This window comes from Martes martes (genome assembly GCF_963455335.1).
Source record: "Martes martes genome assembly, chromosome: 3".
Taxonomy (NCBI): domain Eukaryota; kingdom Metazoa; phylum Chordata; class Mammalia; order Carnivora; family Mustelidae; genus Martes; species Martes martes.
This window is the reverse complement of record NC_137890.1, coordinates 130,933,589-130,960,465: the sequence shown is the minus strand read 5'-3', so window position 1 is coordinate 130,960,465 and position 26,877 is coordinate 130,933,589. Positions and strand designations below refer to the sequence as shown.

The following is a 26,877-nucleotide window of genomic DNA, read 5'->3' as shown; positions in this document are numbered from 1 at the left end:
ATACAGTATTTTCTGCAGTCCCACTGAGTTCAGAAAATGTGACAATAAAAATTTTATAATAATTCATGAAGAGGTATATATGATGTCATCTGCATATAAACAAAAAAGATTGATTTTTTTTTCAAATCATGACTTCTACATTCCATAATTATAGGGTGTTCTATTACAATCAACAACTTAAATTATGATTTCAGTTACTCCTTTTTTTCCCTTGAATAGGTTTGTTTTCCAAATTATGCAGGTGATACAGCACTTTATCCTGATTTTGCTGTGTTCTGTTGACAACATTGTTTTGTTTGTTTGCTTAAGATTTTATTTATTTATTTGACAGAGAGACACACAGCAAGAGAGGGAACACAGGCCGGGGAGTGGGAAAGGGAGAAGCAGGCTTCCGGCCAAGCAGGGAGCCTGATGCAGGGCTCAATCCCAGCACCCTGGGATCATAACCTGAGCCCAAGGCAGAGACTTAACGACTGAGCCACCCAGGCGCCGCTGTTGATGGCACTGTTTTCGTGGAGTTACATCTGTTTTGCATTTTTAACTTTTTATTTAATCTTTTTATTTTCAACACTTAAATCACAGAATATCTTTAGTAATCATATGTGATTTTTTTCTTTACCTAGTGTTGACTCTTAACTATCCTATTTCTTTCTGAACTTGTTTCATTTTAACCTTATGCATTTATCCTACTTGTGTTAAAATTGTTTGCCACATCAGATCCTTTGTAGAGAAAAGCAGGGTCTGAATAACAAATAATTTTGTAATGTAATTCAATACTAATTACAGTTTTTCCACTTAAAAGGGTAACTTAGAATGTTAGAAAAGTAGCAGTTTCTCTGCGTTTATTACTTCAATTATGATGAGATATTGTTATTAAAGGTTTTTTTAATTATATTACTAGTACATAAATAGAAGTCTTTAAGTTTCCTGCTTCTAAAAGAAAATTGTAAATACCACTGTTTTGAGTAGAAAATAAAAATTTTTATGTAACAGTAATTGGAAAAGGGATTTTGCTTATGAGTATTCAAATGAACTCACCTCATATTCTTGACCTTTGCATCATTCATTCAGACAGCCAAGGAGTTTGCCACTAGACCATTTTTAGCGGACTGACTCATTTTTATGATTCAGTTTTCTGTCAGTTCAATAAACACTTTCTTTAAACATGTCTTTATTGGGTTATGTTCTAATGCTTTATGTAAAAGCTTCCCACTTCATTTAAATCGCTTGTTTCTTAGCTGTTTCCTTAGTGATTAAAAGTTCCAGTTGTTCCCTTCAATCTATAACAGCTGCAGGAACAACTCTTCTTTCCAAACTAGCTCTCCTGAATTCCCGTTGTTAGAGTTGGTATCTATATTTAGCTGGGGGGATTAAATTGCAAAGGCTTCAAGCTGGGCAAAGCACACCGATCTGCCTTTTTACAGCTAGACCTGTGTGCTGCAAGGAGCTAAGGCCTTCAGTGTCCCCTTCCTTACCCAGGTTACTCACAAAATGGATTCTCAGCGGGAACTCACAGAGGAACTGCGGCTTTACCAATCCACCCTTCTTCAGGACGGTCTAAAAGATCTCCTGGAAGAAAAAAAATTCATCGATTGCACCCTAAAAGCAGGTGACAAAAGTCTTCCTTGCCACAGATTGATTTTGTCAGCTTGTAGTCCTTACTTCCGTGAGTACTTTTTATCCGAAATTGATGAGGGGAAAAAAAAGGAGGTAGTGTTAGATAATGTGGATCCTGCTGTGCTGGATTTGATCATCAAGTACCTGTACTCTGCCAGTATCGACCTCAACGATGGAAATGTGCAGGATATTTTTGCCCTGGCCAGCCGCTTTCAGATCCCTTCGGTGTTCACTGTCTGCGTTTCTTATCTTCAGAAGAGACTTGCTCCTGGTAACTGTCTAGCCATCTTAAGGTTAGGACTTCTTCTCGACTGCCCAAGACTCGCCATCTCTGCACGCGAATTTGTGTCTGATCGCTTTGTACAGATTTGCAAGGAAGAGGACTTTATGCAGCTATCTCCACAGGAACTGATCTCAGTAATTTCAAATGACAGCCTAAATGTGGAAAAGGAAGAAGCAGTATTTGAGGCAGTGATGAAATGGGTGCGAACGGACAAAGAAAACAGGGTTAAGAACCTTAGCGAAGTGTTTGATTGTATTCGTTTTCGCCTTATGACAGAAAAATATTTTAAAGATCATGTTGAGAAAGATGATATAATTAAAAGCAACCCAGAACTCCAGAAAAAAATCAAAGTTCTCAAAGATGCCTTCGCAGGCAAACTCCCAGAACCTAGCAAAAATGCAGAGAAGGCTGGGGCTGGTGAGGTGAATGGTGATGTTGGTGATGAGGACTTACTTCCTGGTTACCTGAATGACATTCCCAGGCATGGGATGTTTGTCAAAGACCTCATCCTCTTGGTTAATGACACAGCTGCAGTGGCTTATGATCCCACAGAAAATGAGTGCTACCTTACTGCACTGGCTGAGCAGATTCCCAGAAATCATTCTAGCATTGTTACCCAACAAAATCAGGTGTATGTGGTAGGAGGACTATATGTGGATGAAGAAAATAAAGATCAGCCTCTACAGTCTTACTTCTTCCAGGTAAGAAGTGCAATTTTTATAAAAGTAGAGGCATAAAGGAAACTGTTATTTACCATTCCGTTAGCTGATGTGTGAATTATTCAGGCTGCTTGTGTTCTGTCCTGCTAGATGTCCTATTCCAGTCCCTTGCACTTTTGCTACTTCGAGAGCTGACAAATATTTAAATCAGTTAATTGAATGGCTTGTCAATATTTAAGAAAAAGATTGGTGAAGAATGAGGTCCTAATTAATATGTAAGTGATGACTCAAGATTTTCTTTATACTCTTACCCAAAATGTCAAGTTTTTAGCTGATCGTGACTATGCTCTCTCAAAACCCAAGTGATTTAGTAAAACTTAAACTTATTCTTGTATCTCTTCTGAAAAATAGGTTAATGTATTTCCCTAAGTCATAGCACTTTACACATTACAAAAATGATAACTGATCAGATTTTCAGCCTTTTTCCAGGTTTTCTTGAACTGATCTGAAGTTCTTAAAGGTAGCATTTTATCTGTTATTTATGTTTACTGACTAAAATATAATTTTGTTGTAAATGAAGAGAACTTAAATACTTAATTTACACACTTTGGGTTACTTTCAGGGAAAAAGTATCTACACCAGTATGACTAACTTGAATTCATTAATTATATTTAGAAATTTTTATTTATGATTTTTTTTTTTAAGTAGGCTCCATACTGGGCTTGAACTCACAACTCTGAGATCAAGACCTGAGCTGAGATCAAGACTTGGATGCTTAACAGACTGAAACACCCAGGAGCCCCATTAATTTTTATTTATGACAAGTGACCACATGTATTTGGATCAGAGTTGTACTTAGACATTATTACAAGTTAATCTGTTTTGTGAAACCCCAGAAATGTCCAGGAAAACAAATCCTCCAAACTAATAGATTCTTTGTGGTTTATTTGAAGGGAGTTTATTTCATATTATCAACATGATATCTTTTTATCAGTTTATGAAGGAATCAGTGGCTTAACCTTTATCTTGAATAATGCCAATACCAGTACTTTGTAGCTTACAGCTAGCTCAGAAGAGTTTGTTTAGGTCATAGCTACCCAGAGCCTGAAGTTTATGGGCACTTGAGTTGGGAAGGCCAAAGATAAGTGTAGAATGTCATAGTCACTCTGTGCTCTCAGAGTGTGTGACATGCTATGCATTCACAAAATACTACTTTTAACCAGCCTTTTCTAATCTTGAAAAATCTAATAATACACATTAATCACGATTCTTAATTTTCAAAGTTCTGTCAAAGAGTGTTAACTACAAAATATAAAAATATAATCAAAGCCATAATCATAAGTATTTGAATGCATGTCAGAAAATTTCCTAAGCCCTAATTTTAAATTCACTGAAATTTCAGAAAAGCCAAATTCTATTTAAAAGGTAATATTTATATCTAGGAAGTAAAAATGACATCAAAACACAGATGGACAAAAACAAAAAAACAAAAAAATACAGATGAACAGATACCTAGAAATCATAGATCCAAGAAATACTTAGAGTTTTATCTTTATTCTCTTCTATCTTGTTACTCCTCTTACTTTTATTGGCACAGCTTCTCATTTCCGTTTCAAGAAACCTGTTTGATGTTCTTTATAGTTATAAAAAGTAACCCAAAGTTGAAAAGATCGGCTTCCTGTCATTGCCCATGTCTTGCTCCTTTTAAAAGGCACAAATAGTGCAACAAGGTATCAAGATAAAACACCCAACTGTAAAAAGGGTTATTTATGACTCACAAGAAAAAGCACTATGAAAATATCAGGTTTTATATTACATTTTTCTGCTTGGTCACATCTGTTTAAAATGTCTTAAGTTAGGAGTAGTATGATCTTGGATTGTATGCTATAAATAGATGATAATTCTTTACCTGGGGAAGAGAGGGGATTTTTTTTTTCCTTAGGATTAATAGATTCATCAAATCTTTGAATAGCACCCCATCTTAAAGTACTCTAGGTCCAAACCTTGATCAGAAACTAGAGCCAGAGAGGTTAAATAGCTTGACAGCTCATCTATGAAAGAGCCTGGTAGGCAGTCTCCTATTACATATGCTGTAGTAAGTGCCCTAACTGGGGGTCGTGTGGGGCTGTGGGTGGTACTGTCCAGCGTGGGCAGTACACTCTCCAGTCTGGGATTACGGCAGCTACTGTTCCCATTTAGAAAACAGTGGATTTATATAGCTTCTATTTGAATATCACTTAAAAGCTCTGTGAGCATTTAGTACAAAACCTGTCACAGAGCCAAAACTTCATAAATGTTCATTATTTGTACTGGAGCACACACCACTTTCTTGATCAAAGGATTTGTTTTCAAAAAGGAAAACATTAGAGCTCACTATCTAGATGTTAAAATTCGTGACTGCAGAGCTAACAATATATATGTGAGGAGTAAACTGCTCATCATATCTAGTCGTAATTAGTGCTTTATTTTAACCAGAGTTATGAGGCAAGATAGATACAGACTTCTACAGAGGTCCCTCCCTGGCCTGCAGCCTTTAATATCTGCACCTGCTCTTGGTATCCAATTATTCTGGGGTTTATTCCTTTTGTCTTCTGCTACACAAAAGTAGCACGACAGAGAACAATCTGTAACTGCATTCCCTCGTGAAGCTGTGTTCTCATGCCTCGGTGTCCTAAAATGCAAACTGGAAAATCTTATAAATGACCAATGGTAAGTGCTGAAACCAATGTCAGCCGTAAGAGAATGACCCATGAGAGCATGGACACTTCGAGAGCTGGCTCAGGCTTGCGGAAGTGGCAGTCGCAAAAACAGGCAAGTTGCTTCTATTACTAATAGATTTTTTTTTTAATAGAGACAAGGGTATTTCAAATGACTTCCAATGAAAGGGTAGGAGGTTATAGCTGTTAATACCTGCCTATGTCAGAAGTAATAAAGCGAAACAGAGAGAACCTAAACAATTCTGAAGACTAGAAAAAAGATGTTGCCTAACATCCCAGTTGTCTGTGGACTGAGCGACAGGTCCAGCTGTCCTGGGTGCCGGCTTGGGGAGTGTGTTAAATATAGCATTCTGGGGTCACTCGCATACTGTGGCCCTCCCTACCGTGACAACCTCTCTTTCCTCAATGCCCTGAAAGTATTATAATGTCTTTTTTGAACCTGAAGAAGGCAACATGGGAAGAAACTTCGACAAGGAACCTCACAGTTCTAACCGACCACTAGTGACTCTAGTCTCTCCCTCCTTTCTGCAGATTTTGGCATTCTAAGTAAGCCAAGTAGGTGTTCTCATTTTTCTTGGTATTCCCGAGGTAAAATATGATATTTTGGATTGCAGTTTTATTTTACCTGCAACATCTTTGACTATGTCAATGCATTCAACACAACATGTAAAATGTAGCATATTGCTTGGTGCAACTGTAACTTTTTTCTAACAAGTTCCACAATTCCTCATATGTTTTTCTTTCAGCTTGATAACATAGCATCTGAGTGGGTTGGACTTCCACCTCTGCCTTCAGCCAGGTGTCTCTTTGGTCTGGGAGAGGTAGATGACAAAATCTATGTAGTGGCAGGCAAGGACCTTCAAACAGAGGCTTCGCTGGATTCAGTGTTATGCTATGATCCCGTGTAAGTTGACATGACGTTCCTGTTTCCTAAGCATTTGGGTATACGAGTGCCTATTACATATTCGTAACCTTACACCCTGGCATTAACTGAAAGCACAGAAGTTCTACCATCTTCTCATTGCAGGGCTGCAAAGTGGAATGAAGTTAAAAAACTGCCTATCAAAGTCTACGGCCACAGTGTGATTTCACATAAGGGGATGATATATTGTCTAGGAGGAAAGACAGATGACAAGTAAGTACCCTAAAATCTCCTTATGGTTTACATCCAAATGATTTTTTTAAAAACCTTTGGGTTTTTTAAAAGTAAGCTCTAAATAAATAAATAAATAAATAAATAAATAAATAAAAGTAAGCTCTACCCCCAGTATGGGGCTTGAACTCACAACCCTGAGATCAAGAGTTGCATGCTCTGTTGACTGAAACAGCCAGGCGCCCCTCCAAATGATTTTTATTGCAAGAGTTCTTTCCTCCTTTCATTTGAACCTACATACTGAAATGGGACTTGTTCTCATCCGTAATATTTTGGAAGTTAAAGTTTCAAAACAAAATTTTGAGAAGCTATTAGAGGGTATTATAAATGATTACTAAGGGAAACTGAAGGGCAATTTAAATAAAATTGAAAAATTGCTAACCTGGGGCACCTGGGTGGCTCAGTTGGAGAAGCATCTGACTCTTGATTTCGGCTCAGGTCATGATCTCAGGGTTGTGAGATGGACCCCTGCATCGGGCTCCAAGCTCAGCATAGACCCTGCTTGAAATTCTCCTCTCCTCCTTCGGCCCCTCCCCCTCTCCCTAAAATAAATAAAATCTTTTTTTAAAAAAAGTTGCTTAAGTAAACTTGCAGATTCCAGCATATTGCTAGGAACTAGCATGATATTGCCATCATAAGCATTCTTACAGTGAAAAAGCAGCATTTAGGAGCATAATCAAGTCTTTAATTGGGCTAATTTTTAATTATATCTTACTACATTAAAACCAATAGGCTTTGGGGGCACCTGGATGGCACAGTAGATTAACCCTTGGACTCTTGGTTTTGGCTTAGGTTGTGATCTCCAGGTCCTGAGGTCCTGAGATCAAGTCCCTAGTGGGGTACCCCTAGTTGGGCTCCCCAAGTTGGGCTCCCCACTAGGTGCAGTCTGCTTGAGATTTTCTCTCCCTCTCCTTCTGCCCCTCCCGCTTGTGCTTTTGCACTCTCCCTCCCTCTCTAAAATAAACTGATAAATCATTAAAAAAAAAAAAACAACAACAGTGGGCTTTCTTATTCTTTTGACCATAACAAAATAAAAATTAAGTCTACCTCTGTAATGTAATACTTAAAATATAACTGCTAAAGGGATAGTGCATAAAAATACTACAGATTTGTACTTTCCATTCATAAAAGAGAATTTAGATAGGTGAGTTTGAAACTGAAAAGCATGGGGACTGAAAAGAGTGCAGTTGTTTCCTAAACAATGTTTCACTGACTTACTCCTGGACAGAGGGGTTATTAAAAACATTTAACAACAGGTCACAAAGAGGCACTGATCAAACAGAACTATTGCACCTGGTTCACCCACTAGTGTCCAGTGTCTTGTGAGGAAAACAGGATGAAAATCATAGAACTTGATTTCTAGGCACTTCTCAAGGGATAGTTCATTAGGAAAAAGATTTTGTAACTCAAAGGGAGAAGTGAGTTCAGAGTGCTCTAGGATCAGTTAATTAAATGAGTAGCCCATCTGGTAAAATGAAGATTTTCAGTTTAAACAGTAAGAATTAATTTCTTGGCCCTGAAAACTCTGCCTAATTTGGCTTTTGCCCAGGTTGCTTAATAAATAAAGATGTCAATCCTGGAAAGGGAACCAGAATTAAGAATTACATGGATAAAGCAGGAAAGGATAGTAAAATATGGAAATATGGAAATATGCTAGGAATAAAGAATTCTATATTCTTAGTGAATAATTAATGGTCATTATTAAATTAAAATGACATATAGCAGAGGAAATGTGATTTTTAAAAAAGATTTTATTTATTTATTTGACAGAGAGACAGCAAGAGTGGGAACACAAGCAGGGGGAGTGGGAGAGGAAAAGCTGGCTCCTCACAGAACAGGGAGCCCAATGTCGGGCTCATCCTGAGACCCTCAAATCCTGACCTGAGCCAAAGGCAGATGCTTACAACTGAGCCACCCAGGCACCCCAAGAAATGTGATTTTAAAAAGCAGTGGGAACCTGGGGCGCCTGGGTGGCTCAGTGGATTAAAGCCTCTGCCTTCACCTCAGGTCATGATCCCAGGGTCCTGGGATCGAGTCCCACATTGGGCTCTCTGCTCCGTGGGGAGCCTGCTTCTTCCTCTCTCTTTCTGCCTGCCTGCCTACTTGTGATCTCTGTCTGTCAAATAAATAAATAAAATCTTAAAAAAAAAAAAAAAGGCAGTGGGAACCTAAAAAAAAGAAGAAAAAGAAAAAGAAAAAAACAACAAAACAGAAACAGACTCATGGATACAGGAAACAAACTGGTGGTTTACCAGAGTGGGATAGGGTTGAGGATGGGTGGATAATATTGTAATAACTTTGTATGGTAACTAGACTCACCATGGGGGATCATTTCCTAATGTATAAAAATATCAAATCACTATGATACACACCTGAAACGAATATGATATGGCATGTCAATTATATCTCAATTAAAAAATAAAGTAAAAATAAATGACTAATTGTTTTAAAAAGGGGTTTTATACAGTCTATCCTATTCAAAGATAATATATACTGAAACTTTTATATTTTCTTTAATCTAAGCTATTCCCATCAAATAAATATTTAAAGGAAAGCCATATTACAAACTTACTCAGTGCAAAATCTTATTTTGGGTATTTTTCCTGACTAAATGGCATGGGAAATGTGTATTAAGCAGTGTTCTGACTTTGGAAATGTAGTGACCCTGCCAAATGATTTGAATTGTTTCCTTCAAGTGGTATTAGTAACTAGGAAATTGATATGTCAGTAAAAGCATACAGGTCTTGTCAGTAAGAATATATTAATCTTGAGAATATGATTAACCAAGACAACATTGCTTGACGAATGCCAAAGTCAAGAACTTTGAATGAGTCATTATCTAAAAGTAAGCACTGAATCGTACTAGTTAAACCACTGGATTTGAAGAACATGATTTTGTAATCATGCCCTTGTCAAGAAGTTTTAAAGTAATACGTATAGTCAAATACTTAGCAGAAGTTCTTCTACTCCAAATACATGGTTTTTCATAAGACTAAAGAAAAAAAGTTGTCCTCACAAAAAGTTGGGGATTTTGTTTGTTTGCTTTTTGACTTTACCAAATATATTCAGGGGTGCCCGGCTGGCTCAGTTGGTAGAGCATGTGATTCTTGATCTTGGGGTTATGAGTTCAAGCCGCACTGAGCATAAAGCTTACTTTGAAAAAGTGAAAACAGCGGCACCTGGGTGGCTCAGTTGTTCAGCGTCCACCTTCTGCTCATGTCATGATCCCAGAGTCCTGGGATGGAGCCCCGCATCGGGCTCCCTGCTCAGCTGAAAGCCTGCTTCTCCCTCTCCCACTCCGCCTGCTTGTGTTCCCTCTCCCACTGTGTCTCTCTCTGTCAAATAAATACAATCTTTAAGGGGCGCCTGAGTGGCTCAGTGGGTTAAAGCTTCTGCCTTCAGCTCCGGTCATGATCCCAGGGTTCTGGGATCAGGCCCCGCATCGGGCTCTCTGCTCAGCGGGAAGCCTGCTTCCTCCTCTCTCTCTACCTGCCTCTCTGCCTACTTGCGATCTCTGTCTGTCAAATAAATGAATAAAATCTTTAAAAAAAAATCTTTATAACAACATATATATAAAATATATATATTTTTAAAAAGTAAAACAGGAACGCCTGGGTGGTTCAGATGGTTAAGCATCTGCCTTTGGCTCAGGTCATGTTCTCTAGGTCCTGGGATCGAGCCCTCACTCAGGCTCCCTGCTCAGCGAGAAGTCTGCCTCTCCCTCTCCCTCTTCTCCTGCCCCTGTCCCCCAACTCCGCGTTTGCGCACATGTACACGCATACATGCTCTCTCTCTCTCTCTCTCTCAAATGAATAAATAAAATCTTTTTTAAAGCAAAAACAAAACAAAAAATGCACAAATATATCTAGCTAGTCAATTATTACTTAGCATTTTGAACTCCCATCAGTAAATTATGGATAACTTCAAGGAAGATACTAATTCAGGTAAGTACAGGTTTTCTTGGTAGCATTTAGCATATAAAACTGTTCTCATTACTCATCTACTCCCATGACTGGTTGCCTATAGTCCCTGATTTCTTAAAAATGCATTGGTGTATTAATGATATATTAAAATGAAATGAGACATCATATTACATAAATTTAAAATAGGTACTTTCATACCTAATTTTTTAAATTAACTGATCCATTCCTAGGAGATTCAAATAATAAGATAAACTTCACATTTTTATTACTTAGCACAGTAAAGATTTATGAATTTTTTTTTGGCTCTATTCCTGTCTTCCATTGAATTTAGCAACAGAAAGGATTAAAATCTACTCTGTCTGGGCAGTTGCCAAAAGGAAAGTTACCCTACCTTCCAGTAGTATAATTAAGTTCCCCACATTTGGAATTGTCATATATTCAAATTAAGAATACTTTGAGTTTTTCTAATTCTGTTTTATGTATTTCAGATGGGAAGCAAAGCTAAACGATTAGTGAAATCGCTCCCTTCAGAAAAGGAAGTTTCTAAAAGGACCATTTTGTTGTCTTTTATGTTTACAGAAAGTGTACAAACAGGGTGTTTATCTACAACCCCAAAAAAGGAGACTGGAAGGATCTGGCTCCAATGAAAACCCCTCGTTCCATGTTCGGAGTGGCAGTGCATAAAGGCAAAATTGTGATTGCGGGAGGTGTCACTGAAGATGGTCTTTCAGCTTCAGTGGAAGCTTTTGACCTCACAACCAATAAGTGAGTTGCTATATCTTACTATAGCATATTAATCACTCTACTTTCCAACTTTGGATGAAAATTAAACTTTCTACTTAGGGCATGGGGAGAGGAAGGTAGGGAGGCAAGGATTAAAAGGAAACATCTGGATCTGGGTTTCTTCTGCTGTTACTGGGTGTGAAATGCCTAACATTCTGATGCATTAAGTGGGTTTGCAACTTGGAATACATAAACCTCAAGTTAATGCCAGAATGTTCCATTTATCCTTTTTATTAACTTAACTTCATGAGTTTAGTCATGCAAAGGTAATGCTAATGAATAATCAGATGCATGTGGATGGATATACATATCTCCATATGGTTATTTGATTTGAAATATATAGTTTGTTTAAGGACGGAAAGACCTCCACTTAGCTTGTGATGTTTGTAAAGTATGAATGCTTCAGAAATTTTTTTATGCTCTTTATAATTTTCTTAAAATGTTCATATATAAGCTTTTACTGGCTTAAAGTTAATGTGAAAAGATATTTGACAGATACTCTTTGTGTAAAATTAGTATTTTTCAAATTTTTGAGCTCACTCATCTGGATAAGTATGTAGTTTTTATACTCCTAGTTTAGCAATGAAGAAAAAAATTAGAGCACCATCATTACTTTTTTAAGGAACCATGTAATGTCTGATTACAAAATAGAGTTTAGTATCTGAAAATCACCAAGGAATTTTTATGGGAGAGGATTTAAATTATTGTTAAAAATCATCTTTTTAAAAACTATGTATTATGAGTAAACACTCATAAGAAGTTAAAAAGCAGCTCACAGAATTGTAAATACTCTATGCTCTTAGTTTTTTTCATATGTATGTATAGATGTTTATATTTAAATTTGTATGCTTTTTGAGAAATAACAAAATTACACTAAAATGTTCCTTATGATTACTCTGGAGGCTATGATTATGGGTGATAGTTGTTTTCTTCTATACCTTTCTGTATTTCCAGATTTTCTACAATGTACATATACTATTTTTATAGTTAGAAAAACAGATAACACATTTAGAGTAAAGGTCCACTTTTAATGCCAGAGTAATCAAATAGAGAATTTCAAAATGATTAACTCATTCTAGATTCTTGATCCTGCCAACTAATTTGATTGATTTTATCGTTATGTGTCCTATTTCATATGGCTGTTAACATTAAAAAGTCCCCTTAAATCCTTTATTTAAAAAGATGTAGTATAAGTCATCAAAAAGAAAATTACCAACCCTAGTTTCTAAACTAGGATAATATAAAGTTAGTCACATGCCTTTATTGCAAAGGATTTGAAGATTTCTTGAGAAATGATGAAAATCAGAGTTTCTAAAAATGTGTATTAGCATTCAAATGAATTCCAACACCGTAGGACCTAGGAGGCCTAGAAGTGCCACAAAACGCCCACTGTTTATATCACCATTGCTGAACATGCTAACTGATGAAGGAAATGTTCTGGGATTGACATATTGAGAGCTTTATAGTTAATCTGGTTACATCTTTCAAATAAAGGAATATGTCAATATTTTTCAGTAACAAACTTAACCTTCTAGTTGTAGATGCCTTTGCTACTTGAATTTTTAATTTTATATAATTGTTCAGTAAATACATGTGACATTTCCTTGGGTTTTACATTGACTCTATTTTCAAAAATTCCTAGATGGGAAGTAATGACTGAATTTCCCCAAGAAAGAAGTTCCATCAGTTTGGTCGGCCTGGCTGGATCCCTGTACGCCATCGGTGGTTTTGCCATGATTCAACTGGAGTCTAAAGAGTTTGCCCCCACTGAAGTCAATGACATATGGAAGTAAGTTTTTTTGACTCCCAGTTTTCTGGACCAAATAGCAAATCAAATAACTGATAACAAGTAAGACAAACAATTTTGCAGTAAAGAGTAGGCCAGACTTTCCCAACATGGATGCTTCTTCTTGGTAGTAGACTAAACACTTTCGAACCGAACTGGACTTCTGCACGTGGCACTTATTGCTTCTATTTGTGCCTGGGGAAGGAGTTTTCTGGGCCTGTGAATCAGGAAAATGAGAGTTGGACTGGTGATCCCGTGAGCTCCATTCTGGCTGTAAAAGTGTACTGCTCCAGGCATCTAGCAGAGCAAAGGCTACTTCCAACCCTTTCTACCAATGAGTACTTGATATCCTCAGAAAACAGAGTTCTGAAGAAACATATAACTTCTTGAGTTTCTGTGAATTCGTTAATTCTATTTTGAATCTAATGTAAGTGGTTTTCCAGTTTTTGAGGATTCAGTTACAAACGCTATTTAAAAAGAAGAAGTGAATAGTAGCGATCCATTTTACTGGTCAGATAGGAGCTGGTCAGATGTCCCAAGTACGACACTTGCAGTTGTTACTCATTTGAGTATTTTAAATTAGGCTTAAAACGAAGGTAGTACTTATACAGCATGTGTGGGGTGGAGAATTCTACCATAGTTTCTGATGCTGTGAACACCCCCTGGAGAACAGGGTGTATACAAGAAGTCTTGGGAGACGGGTAGATTGTGTCATGCATAGAGAGTCACATAGTTGGGCAGGGCATACACTATGCAGATATCTGGTTACCATTAGGACACCTCATGGGTCTGCCAAATGATGCCTGCTGCCTTCAGCCCAGGAACTGTGCTTGCTGAGAAAAATTCATAGGCAGTAGATCTCAGTTTCCTGAGGTGAGCATTACTGAGTTCATCCTGTACACTTACCCAGAAATTGCCAAACTCATGCTTTCCCTCTCAGCTTAAAGGCCAGCCCCCACTGGATGCCCTTCCCTGGTCTGTGACCAGATTGTCCAGAACCTTGGACACACTCGAAGGATGGCCTATGGACTAGCAGTGGTGGCATCTCCTGAGAGTCTCTTAGAAATGCAGAATCCCAGCCCCCACCCCAAACTCACTCAATCAGAATCTTCATTTTAACAAGATTCCCAGGTGATTTGCGTGCACATTTAAATTTGTAGGGACAGCTCTGGAAGAGGGATCAGTGAAGGCATACCACCAAGGCTGAGAGTGGAAAGTGTATATTATTGGTTCTAGACCTGAGCCAGCACATGCCTCATTCCCTGGGGAATGGGAAGGCTGAAAGGCCCCTGGCTTAACCAAGCAATTATTTTGTGCACCAAACATCATTTCCTTGTGTTGTTGTGATAGTAACTAGCTGTGGAGAGAGCAAGAAAGAAAATGGCTATAAAGGCTACAAACTATTCCTCATCTCCCCCCAAAAAAGGAGGAGGAAGAAAGAAAAGTGGAAATTTCCAGGGAAGAAAGAGGCTAGACTTAGGAAGAGGTTGAGATGGAAAAAGACTGGAAGCAGTAGGAAAAAAAAGAATGAAATAATGGGAGAGCTGAGAAGGTCAGGGTTTTTGGAAAACAGGGATGAATACCAACAGTGAGATAGGCAGTGATTCTTAACCCTCGCTGCACATTTAAATCACCTGGGATGTTTTTTAAAATATACCAGTGCTTGGACTTCTGTGCAGGCCAATTATATCAGGATTTCTGCCATCAGGTCCTAAAATCTTCTCAGGTGATTCTACCAGGCAGCCAGGGTTGAGAAACAGTGATGTTGGGGAATGGTGCCATCAGTCAGCTGAATCCCATCTGAGCCTCTCTGCTTCCTACCGGTGACCAAAAGCCAAGTTGCTTCAGTGGGAGGATGTTGTAGGCAGCAAAGGGGAGCATCTCCACTAAAAGTAGCCCTTACCCTGCTGAGGGGGACTTGAAAGAGGGATCCTCTCTGATGATGCTGTATTTTGTGATTAGGACAGTGGATCCCAAGGCTCACCTAGGGAGCTTCAGGAAGTATTGACACCTCTGTCCTACCTCCACTCACTATGATTTAATCAGTCCAGGGTATGGTCTGGGCTTTGAAACTTCCAAAAGACCTCTGGTCTTTTGATTCTCATGTGCAGACAAGTTTGGGAACCACCCGACTGAGGAAAGGCAAGAATACATTCATCGCTGTCTGCTTAGCTATAAAACTTTAAATTTAGGTACTGGGGTTTCCACTCGGGGGATAAAATCTAGAGCAATAATTCTCAAATCTTGCTGCATATTAGAATCTCTTAGGGAACTTTAAAAAATGATCATGCCCAGACCATACTCCATACCAGTTAAGTCAATCTCTGGGGGTGAGAGCCAGGCATCAATATTTTTAATGTCTCTAGGTGGGTTCTAAATGTGCAAGTCATGTTTGAGAACCAGTGATCTGCTGTGTTTCCCAAGGCAGCATCAGCACCACCTGGGTACTTGATAAATATGCAAATTCTCAGGCCTTACCTCAGATCTACAGAAACTTTGGGGATGGAGTCCAGCAAACAGTGCTCTAGCAAGCCCTCCAGGTGACTCACATGTGTGCTAACATTGACAGCAACTGACCTGCAGAAAGGTGGCTGTCCACTTGTCCTCAACTTCCTAGTGAATCTACCCACACATGCAGGTGAAATTCAGAGACAAAAACTATCGGTATACTGGTATACCATGTTCTAAACCTACATACCCTCTTAGTATGATGTGTAAAAAAAATTTTTTTCCACTCTTAAATTTTTTATTGAAATCTTTCCATCATTTAGGACTGACCAAGCTGAAAGTAAAAATACAACTGCCAAGAAGCAAATGCTTTTAAGACTCATTTACCCTCCTACTGCTTAAATGTGCTCACTTTCTCATTTAAAACTATTCCTTATCTTTTAGTGTGTTGCCCCAAATTTTGCAGAGATAATTAAGGTTCTTCCCTTTATTAGTTGTAAAATATTTTTGTCTACTTAGCATAAAAATCACTTGGTGCACAGTGCAAATACTAAGATTAAATTTGGACCACTGATGATGTTAAGTCAGATACCACACAGCTAACATAGGCATTAGCCAATTTTAAAAAATTATTACTTTAAATCTTATTCATCATTATAGGATCATTTAGGGATATTTCTTATGTGTCAACTATTGATAGCTTCTGGAGGAGGGGAGGACACTAAGAGGAGTAAGATGTTATTTGCCCTCAAGTACCCTTGAGCTTGTTGAGAACATAAATATAGGGGGAAAAATTAAAAGAGTTATAACTTCTATAATAGATACTATATAAAGGACAATGTGAGAAATGAAGGGAAACTACAAACTCTGCTTGAGGAAGGCAAGAAAGGCTTCAGAGAGAAGGCAGCGTTTCAGAATTGCTCATGCAGAGAAGGCATTCCAGGTACCAGGCAGAGTAGAGGCACACATATTTCAAAGCAATTCAAGTTGCCTGTATCTTTATAACCGTGACTCTTCCCCAAGGGAACAACCTAGTGTTAGTTCTTCCCTAACATCAAGTGCAAAATCTAAGAGGAGTACTCGCACAGGACATTAATGGGGAAGGGAAATGGGTTCTTCTGGAGTGATCACTAGTGTCAGGTGGCAGGCTGGGCACAGTGTATTGGAACAACTGAAATTATAATCAAGGCGTCTAGCCACCCCTGTTCTTCCCAGTTCTTACTCTTAAGGTAGAGTCAACTGACCTTGACTCATAAAGACTGACCATCATTTTTGGTCCAAAGGTGAACAACTGATTGCTTTAACTGTTAGATTGCTATTCATCTCTGAACAGTCTTTGATTCCCAGAAAAGGCTTAACTGCCTAAGCATCCTGATTAAATACCATGGCGGTGATTCAGGAGTTCAGACTCATGCTCATTCAGGGAAAGCATATTTGGGGAAGAATGTATTCCACCAGTCAGGTGCATCCTCCTCTGGACAAAAGCCAATAGCATTTTCTCAAAAACCCATGTTTGTATACTGAATACCGGGAAACCTACAGAGCTATTTAAAAACTGCTTATTGATTACTTTTTTTTTTTCTCCATTAGGTATGAAGATGATAAAAAAGAATGGGCCGGAATGTTGAAGGAAATACGTTATGCTTCAGGAGCTAGTTGCCTAGCAACACGTTTAAACCTCTTCAAACTGTCTAAACTATAAACGGGGAGGTGAAAAACAAAACAATAGAATGGGATGTGTTTTGTTTGGAAATAGGGCTTTAATTTATTGTTTTTCAAAAACCTATGCAGAGATTCATGTAGAAATTATTCACTAAATTACTGTCCATGAGGTTAGCAGTGGGCATCATAACCTCAAGTCATTGAAATCCTAGGTGTAATGATCATTGTTTAAAACCATTTTCTAGTAAGAAATTAAATATTAAGTTGAATGGATTATTTCTTTTGTTACTCTGTCTCAATCAACTGTAAAGATTTCTAAATTTGAGTTGTTTACGAATTCTTTCACTTGCATTGTTACGGTAACTTTAACTCATTTTCTATTATAAATTAAATTGGAATGAAATATGTACATCTACATTTTTTAATGTTTAAAGTATCAAATATCACTTTCCCTTGTGCTTCAAGATATGACAAGAATCCTATGCATTATTTTAAAGATTCCATGCCATAAGAAAACTTTGGAAATGCCTTTTAAGAAGTGTAATAAATGGGTCTCATTTGAAGGGAAAAAATCTCTAAGTAGTCAAATTCAAGTGGTCTTCCTTTTTTTCTCCATTCCTTTTGTGATACTAGTACATTGTTATTTAAATCAAATTAAATTTTTTTAAAAATTAAACACCAGTAAACCACAGTCTTCAAGCTCCTAACTACAGTATCTATGGTAGAAGGGTTAAGGATTGTCCTCAGGAAATGAATTGACTCTAAATTGCCAGGCATTAGTTGGGGCCAGTGAGTGTACCGGAGGAGGGTATGTATTTGTTGGTTTAAGCTTTATCTATATTTTCCATGAAAGAACTACCTATTCATTAATTTCTAATAGAAAGGTGACTGTATCATTGCATTTTCTGGGATGTGAAACACCATATTCAATATGTTGTTCTTAATGTACACACTAAGTTGACATGTCAGTCTGTCCACAACCATCGATGCTTCCACAGATACGTTTGCCTTCTATCCTTACACATCTTATTTTCTGAAAAATCTGACTTGGAACTAATTTGGAATGTTCCACTATTACTTGTCAAGCAATTTCATAAAGAAAAGATGAGTCTTCATACAGGTTTATTGTCCCTACCATAAATATGGGAACTTTCAACAAAACCCAGTTTTACTTTGGATCTCTCATGTAGAATCCTGGGTACTCTTCTGTATTGACAAATACTGCCCTAGACTATACCACCATTATACAATCCACAAATCCTGAGGGTGGGGAAACTCCACAGGTTTTTCAGCAGATAAGCTCTTTGGAAGAGAAAGTGGGAGATGCTTATAAATTAAGACACACTTAAAGGGGTTGAGGTGCAAATTATGGTCTCTATAGAGATGCAAACCTGAGTGATAAAACTGTTAGAGGAAGTGCTTACTATAAAAGCAAGATAGTGGTTACTTTGGGGGACCCAGGGGATCCTGGGATCATGACCTGAGCAAAGGAGGACACTTAACCCACTGAGCCACCCAGGCGTCCAGCTAAGTAACAATATTTTAAACAAGGTACTTCAACTAAACCTAAATCAAATATCAACAGACGAAAACTTATGCAGGACCCATGTTTTATAGCTATGCTTAAGACTCAAGGCACTCTGGCTACAAACTTATTTAGGGACAGAATGAACTTAGAGGGTCATTAAGTCAGAAGATAGTAAGTTTCAGATGCAAATTACCTGCACTCCCACCAGGTGGTCTGGGAATAGTTACTACACGATTTTCTGCCCAGCACAAATAAACCACTCTTGGAAGAAGGGCTAGGGGTTATATCCCATAGTAGGCCTTTAGTAACTATTTTATTGAATAAATGTGTTGTAAAACGAGAGAAATCATTATTTCCCTATCATGGGTAGGAGTAGACCAGGTCAAGATTGGTCCATTTCCCACTCCCATCTCTTTATTTCCATTTATTTAAAAAAAAAAAATTCTGTCTCCTCCCACTTTCTATTAAACCAGTCAGGTTTCCACACACACCCCTTCCCCAAAACTCCTCCTCGCAAGGTTACCAATGATTTTCATGTTGCTAAGTTTTTTGTTTTTTTTAAACATTTTTATTTATTTGAGAGACAGAGTGCGAGAGTGGAGAGCTCAGAGTGAGAGCAGACTCACTGCCAAGCAGGGAGCCCGATGTGGGACTCGATTCTGGGACTCCAGGATCATGACCTGAGCCAAAGGCAGTTGCTTAACCAACTGAGCCACCCAGGTGCCCCTCATGTTGCTAAGTTTAATGGACATTTCCCAATCCTCGTTTTACCTGAGCCATCAGCAGCATCTGATATAACTGCTCTCCTCCTCCCCCTCCCCCTCCCCCTCCCCCTCCTCGAAATGCTTTCTCGACCTGGCTTCTAGGAAGTATCACTACCTATGACTGTCCCTCCTACCTCAATGGCCACCCCTGCCTAGCCTCCTTTGCTCATTTCTCTTCTCCTTGACCTTGTTGGAGCACCTGGAGCTGAGTCCTCAGACTTCTCCTCTGTTCACTCTCCTCTATCATATTATAGTGATTTCACCTACTTTCATGACTTTATTTTTTTTTCTTAAGATTTTATTTATTTATCTGACAGACAGAGAGATCACAGGCAGGCAGAGAGGCAGGGAGAGAGAGAGAGAGGAAGCAGGCTCCCCACTGAGCAGACAGCCCGATGCGGGGCTGAATCCCAGGACCCTGGGATCATGACCTGAGCCGAAGGCAGAGGCTTTAACCCCATGAGCCATCCCGGCGCCCCTTCATGACTTTAAATACTGCTAACAACTTCCAAATTTATATCTGGCATCTGGACCTCTGCCTTCACCTCCAAACTCATTAAAATGCCTATTTCGTAACTCCAAACACTTAAGATGTTTAAAAGGCATCACAGGGATGCCTGGGTGGCTCAGTCAGTTAAGCATTTACCTTCAGCTCAGGTTATGATCCCAGGGTTCTAGGATTGAGCCCCAAGTCGAGCTCCCTGCTCAGAAGAAGCAAGGAGCCTGCTTCTTCCTCCGCCTGCTGCTCCCCCTGCTTGAGCGCTTTCTCACTCTGACAAATTTTTAAAATCTTTTGAAAAATTTTTAAAAAGGCATCACAAACTCAACATTTCTAAAACCAAACTCATGATCTTCACACCCACTGCGCCCCCTATTACTTCCTCCAGTAGACTTTCCCATCTCAGTCAAGAGCAATAACATCCTTTTAGTTGCTCAGAACAAAAACTTACAAGTATCTTTGACTCCTTTCCCTCATACTTCTTTTCCAGTGAGTGAGCAAATTTTGTTGCCTCAGCTTCCAAATACATTACAAAATCTGACCACTTCTCATTACTTCCACAGCTACCACTCTAAGCCAACCACCTATTTTTCATTTATTTTTAAGTAGGCTCCACGCCCATTGTGGGGCTTGAACTCATGACCCTGAGATCAAGAGCTGCATGTTCTACGGACTGAACCAGCCAGGTGCCTCACCAACCAACATTTTTTGTCTGGATTATTGCAATGACCTTCTAATGGGTTTCCCTGCTTATACACTTGTCTCATTGCAGTCTTCTCCCATCTCACTGAACAGAGTAGCCTAAGTGATTCATTCCTTTATAGAAACTCTCCAATGGCTGCTTATCTCATTCACCATAGCCAAGAGGTTGGGTATTATGTATTTGACTGTTATCTGTGTTACCTTTTCTCGTATTATATACTTCTACCCTCAACCTCCCATTTGTTCTGCTCCAGCCACGGGGGGTTCCTTGTTATTCTCAAATATGTCAGGCATATTCCTACATCAGGATCTTGGTCCCTTTGCCTGGAATACTCTACTGCCAGTTAGCCTCACCTCCTCAAGTCTTAATGCAAATATCACCCTAGTGAGTCCTCCTCAGATCACCCCATATAAAATCATACCTACCCAAAATATTCCTATCCCCTACCCTCCCAATTTTTCTCCATATCACCTAATATCATCTATAGTACAGTATATTTTATTCATTTTGTTTGACTCTACCCACAGCAGGTATGCTACATTCACTGCTGAATCCCCAGCATCTAAAACACTTCCTGGCACTTAGGCACTCAAAGAATGAATTGTAAACTAAGTTTCTTAAAAGCTACAAGTTCCTTATATTAAGAATTTTTATACCATTTCCCAACCAGATAGTAAAGAAGTATTGAAAAAAGTAAAATGTTAATTTTATTTTTAAGTTTTTAAAAAGATTTTATTTACTTATTTGAGAGAGAGAATGAGAGAGACAGAACATGAGAGGGAGAAGTCAGAGGGAGAAGCAGACTCCCCACTGAGCAGGGAGCCTGATGCGGGACTCGATCCTAGGGGTCCAGGATCATGACCTGAGCTGAAGGCAGCTGCTTAACCAGCTGAGCCACCCAGGCGCCCCTGTTTGTTTACTTTAATAGGTATTCAGCTGACCTTGAAATCCATCAATTCTGAACTATTAGTTTTTCACTGAGTCAGGAAACATAATTAAAAATAAGTTCAGCTGGGACACACCATCATCACTAATTTTAAACAAAAACTACAGTCACGGGACGCCTGGGTGGCTCAGTTGGTTAAGCAGCTGCCTTCGGCTCAGGTCATGATCCCAGCGTCCTGGGATCGAGTCCCACATCGGGCTCCTTGCTCAGCGGGGAGCCTGCTTCTCCCTCTGCCTCTGCCTGCCTCTCTGTCTGCCTGTGCTCACTCTCTCTGACAAATAAATAAATAAAATCTTAAAAAAAAAAAAAAAAAAAAAACTACAGTCACGATTTGCCTTCTCCAAATATACATTCTCTCAGGTAGTCCATCCGAGCTTCCTTTGTTGACAGTGCCATAGAGTTCCATTCAAAGTGCGGGATCTGTAAAATAAGCCAAAGCAACAACAAAGAGACATCAGGAAAGACTTGTAAGCACCACTAAGCCGAGATGTAGGAACCTGCGAAATTAGTTTACATAAGCATAAGCCATTTTTAGAAGTCGAGTTGATCCTTCTTCCTGATAAAGCCCAGACACCTACTTCTTCCTCCCAGCTCCTTTTATCCTCCTATTCCTACAATACCAACAGTACACCATTTTTCCTATGTATCTTTCCAACATACATAAACTAGCCTTTTTCTCTTGTATCCCTACCCATCTGCATAGTGCCTCTCTCATAAGATAAATTTAAAAAAACAAACAATAGATCTTCCAAAGTCAATAAAATTATTTTTATTTACGATTCAAGAAAAATGGAGGATGTTCTGTTTCAGAGATATTTTAATATAACATTTTTTTAATATTTAAAAAAGGTAATTCTAGGGCGCCTGGGTGGCTCAGTGGGTTAAGACTCTTCCTTCGGCTCAGGTCATGATCTCAGGGTCCTGGGATCGAGTCCCACATCAGGCTCTCTGCTTGGCAGGGAGCCTGCTTGCTCCTCTCTCTCTGTCTGCCTCTCTGCCTACTTGTGATCTCTCTCTATCAAATAAATAAATAAAATCTTAAAAAAAAAAAAAGGTAATTCTAGAACTTTCACACTAAAAGGGAACATATACTGGATGGACCTAGAGAGTATAATGCTAAGTTAAATAAGTCAGACAGAGAAAGACAAATACCATATGATTTCACTCATATGTGGTTAAGAAACACAACAAATGAACAAAGAAAAAGAAACCAAAAAACAGACATTTCATATAGAGAACAGACCGTGGCCGTCCAGCAGCGGGTGGGAGAGGGGAAATAGATAAGGGGATTAAGAGGTACAAAGTTCCACTTGCTAAATAAATAAATCACAGAGATGAAAATAGAGCACAGGGAATATAGTCCATAAGACTGAAAAAATGTTTGGTGAGAGATGATCACTACATTTAATCGTGGTGAACACTGAGTAATGTAGAGAACTGCTGAACAATCATGCTGTATAGCTGAAATGCACAAACACTGTATGTTAATTTATACTCCAATTTTTAAAAAAGGAAACACATGTACAGCCAGTATTCTGGGTTTTTTAGAGACTGAATTACATGAGTATTTCATACCTGAATTACACGATAGCCCAAAATTTCCAACTGTCGTTTCTGCATAGCAGATTTTCCTTTTAAGTGAGGGATGTTTCTACAAAAAGCTCTTGAATCCAAAAATTCCAGAGCAATCCTACAGAAGATTAAAAAAAATTTACTTCTGAAATCAAAATGAGAAACAATAATTACAAAACTTTCAGGAACAAAGTTGCATCTTTATTAATTAACAAAAGCCAAATAAATACAAATGAATATGCTATTTTTCTACTTAAATTAGTAATTAATGGGGGCGCCTGGGTGGCTCAGAGGGTTAAAGCCTCTGCCTTCAGCTCAGGTCATGTCTTCGTAGTCGTAGTCGGGCTCTCTGCTCAGCAGGGAGCCTGCTTCCCCTCCTCTCTCTGCCTGCCTCTCTGCCTACTTGAGATCTCTGTCAAATGAATAAATAAAATCTTAAAAAAAAAAAACCCTTTAAAAAACAGATTAGTAATTGATGAAAAGTAAGCTTATTCATTAGAATTTACACCAAATTACAGTAAAAATCTCCATGCTTTCATTCGTTTCCTTGTCCAAGATATATTTATTATGCAACTACCATACGGAAGGCACTGTGAGGATCCAAACCTAAAGAGCTTACAGTCTAACAGTATGTGATACATCTTAAGTCACTGCAATACAGTGTAGGAAGAGGTTAAGTGCTACTGGGTAAGTGGAGAGGTAGCGGAGCTCCAAAGAACATACTATTTGCTTCCAATGAGAACAACGAGAAGCTCAGCACTTTAGAGACACGGCCAGCCACTGGAGAGTGAAGGACAGACATAAAGGGTGAAGGCAAAGAAAAGCAAAGGCACAGAGGCAGAATGCAGGAAATAAATGAGGAGCAGATTCTCCTACAATCGATCCTTGATAACCAAGTTCATTAAATTATGCCAAACTTAACGTTTAACTAACAAAATCTGAAACTAAGAAGTAAGATACCTTTCAGCTCCTGGTGGCAATCTTGATTCAGTTATTTGGGTATTTGATTCCCAGAGCGTTTTTGGCAGTCTCCCCAAAGTTATACTGTGGCTTCCATATGGAAGAGCTTTTTTTCTTTTATCCAAGATACACTCAAAATCTATAAGTACAGGAATCAACAGTATGAATTAAGTAAATTCTTACAGGTAAAAGTTTAAGATACATTTTAAATTTGTATACATACAGCACTATACATGTATATACACACACACATGGAAGAATGATGTACGCCTCCCTAATAATTCAACTTATTTTATAAGATGTGGTCCAATGGCACCTCTCTTTGAAAATCAATCAATAAAAATCAACCAGCAAGTATTACTAAACTATATTTAGCACGGAGTTATATTTAGTGTTGGTATAGGCCAAGTCATATTAAGAGTTTTATTTTAATCCTCTTAAATCTCTTGGTAGCATTTGGAGGAAGCTAAACCTAGTCATCTGAAAACTAATATGGGCAAAGATTCAAAGATTCCTGTATGAACTATACATAAGAGTAACTAAATAGCTGATATGGAAAAAGGTCTCTTTAGACAAATTCCAGCTAATCCAGAAGAAATGGTAGCTGTTGAATATCACTACTTTACCACGCCTAATGAGTAATCAATTTAGACAATAACTAGACTGATAAAATCTGTACGTGAAAAACTCATAGAACCTTCTAATGGATGAGATGATGAATCTTTAATAGAACAAAAGACAACCCAAACGATGTGTCTTCTGATATGATGCAATAAGAAGTACATACCACCTATGAAATCATCTGGGCAAAACAAACAGACAAAAAATCCCAACCTGAATTTAACCTGAATCTATTCAAGCCTCTAAATTTAGGAAGTGACTTATAGGAAAATAAGGGATGTAGGAGCAGGTTAAGAGATACAACAGAGGTATAACTGAAAAGTCTAGAATGTGAAAAAAATTTTTTTTCAATAAATAAATAGTAAGGGGAAAAGAAAAAGGGAGAAGTTACAAAGGCCTATCAACCAAATGTAATGTCTGGATCCCAATTTTAACAAACAGTAAAATAAAACATATAAAAGACAACTGAGACATTTGAACACTGACAAGCTATGTGACATTAAGAACTTATTATGAATGGTGGTAGGGGTGACAATGATGGTACTGTAGTCATTTATCTTTTCAGATAAACATTTTAAGATGATATATGTGATTTGCTTGAAAAGGATCAGGTGGGACTGTGGTGAGTGAGTGCTGAATGGGGGTTCATCATACTGTTCTAATTTCTGTGTATGTTTGAGATTTTTCTATAATAAAAACAATTGTAAAAGTATTTAAACCAAGAGAAAAAGAAAGGACAAATGAAAAAAGAAACAACAGATGAAAAGAAAAGAGTAGGTTTAATTATCTGCTTTTTATACATAAGGGAAACTGGGGCACTGAAGCAGCTTCAAGCTAATTATCAAACAAGAAATATAGTTCTCTCACTGAGAGAATGAATTCTGGAGCTAGAATGCCTAGGTCAAATACTGGCTCCGCCATTTGCCAGATATAACCTTGGGCAAACAATAATGTCTCAGCCTCAATTTCCTTACCTATGAAATAGAATAATTTATGTACCTGGTAGAGGCATAATAAGTTTATTATGTATAAAACACTTTAAACATAATAAAAATATGTAGGTATATCATTTGCTACTGCTGTTATTATATGAAATTGCAGTACTGACAGATGCATGTCCCAACAAAAAGCCCTAAGGATTAAATAAACCATGACTTACTCAATTCAACAAAATATGTATGCAGTCACTAAAAATAATGTATATATTTGGGCACAGAAAAATATTTGCAATATGTAAACATAGCTACAAACATTATAGAATAAGCCATTTTTGGTTTTAAACAAGTCAGTTACAAAAAAAGACAGCAAAAGTAAACAATGGTTGTATCATGGTAATTTCTCTTTTTTTGTTATCTGTGCTTTCTGGTTTTTCTGTAAGTAGGTATCCTGTGATTTTTTTTTTTTTTTAAGCGAGTGTTGTTTTTTTAAACCTTAATAAGCACTGCTTCTAATCCATAGTTATTAATCACATTATTACATTGTCTTAATTATGCTATATCCTTATACATAAATATTACCAATTAAATCTTCTTTTAATGATTTATATACATTTCACATTAAAATAAGCCTCTTGACAACAGGAGGTACAAATATGCATTGGGAATACAATGGTCTTGGGATAGAATAATCCTAGTTTCACTACTAATTACATTATGCATGACTTGTTATGTGTGATTTTTTTTCTTTTCTGTGTTTTCCAAATGTTTTATATAGATATGACTATTTATAGTTTGAAAGAAACATTAACAAAAGCAAAACAAAAAGAATTAAATGAAATAACAGGAATAAAGAGCTGCTACAGGGCCTGTCACAAAGTTGATGCTCAATAATTTTAAATTACAAGATGGAATTACAGACCATTTTCACATTCATATTTTAGTGATTTCCTTCTGTATTATTTTTACAGGAGTATATTTTAAAATACAGATACAGTTTAAGTAGTACAGATTAACAGTACACAGATGGTCCCCAACCTATGATTTTTCAACTTTACAATGGTACAAAAGTGATATGCATTCAATATAGAAACCATACTTCAGATTTTGAATTTGGAACTCTTTTGGTGCTGGGCAGCAATAGTGAGGAGAAACAGAACGATTTTGTTTTTCACTTTCAGTACAGTTTTTGATAAATTACATGAGATATTCAACACCTTATTGTAAAACAAGCTTTGTGGTAGATGATTTTGCCCAACTGTAGGCTAATGTAAGTGTTCTGGGCACATTTAAAATAGGCTAGGCTAAGCTATGAAGT

General features: G+C 37.9%; 2 protein-coding genes across 2 annotated transcripts in view; one reads left to right on the top strand and one right to left on the bottom strand.

The window, feature by feature from the left end:
* The first annotated feature begins 1,363 nt into the window (after positions 1-1,363).
* Positions 1,364-17,978, top strand: KLHL41 (kelch like family member 41). The gene is made up of 6 exons (XM_080798072.1): positions 1,364-2,601; positions 6,023-6,180; positions 6,304-6,411; positions 10,932-11,117; positions 12,778-12,924; positions 16,960-17,978. Exons 1-6 carry the CDS (start codon positions 1,492-1,494, stop codon positions 17,069-17,071), a joined length of 1,821 nt encoding a protein of 606 aa, XP_080654198.1. The 5' UTR covers positions 1,364-1,491; the 3' UTR covers positions 17,072-17,978.
* A 3,738-nt stretch (positions 17,979-21,716) lies between these two features.
* Positions 21,717-26,877, bottom strand: part of FASTKD1 (FAST kinase domains 1) — a 48,701-nt gene continuing 43,540 nt past the window's right edge. The window contains exons 13-15 of the mRNA XM_080798425.1: positions 24,004-24,142; positions 23,047-23,161; positions 21,717-21,891 (exon numbers count right to left, since the gene is read on the bottom strand). Of these exons, the coding sequence (XP_080654551.1) occupies positions 21,796-21,891; positions 23,047-23,161; positions 24,004-24,142 (350 nt within the window). The 3' untranslated portion in view covers positions 21,717-21,795. The remainder of the gene's footprint in view (positions 21,892-23,046; positions 23,162-24,003; positions 24,143-26,877) is intronic.

Bases quoted from the DNA above. Each gene is read 5' to 3' on its own strand.
- KLHL41 (XM_080798072.1), top strand. From the start codon at position 1,492: ATGGATTCTCAGCGGGAACTCACAGAGGAACTGCGGCTTTACCAATCC. The intron at 11,118-12,777 runs GTGAGTTGCTAT...AAAAATTCCTAG, and splicing joins TTTGACCTCACAACCAATAA to ATGGGAAGTAATGACTGAAT. The intron at 12,925-16,959 runs GTAAGTTTTTTT...TTTCTCCATTAG, and splicing joins GAAGTCAATGACATATGGAA to GTATGAAGATGATAAAAAAG.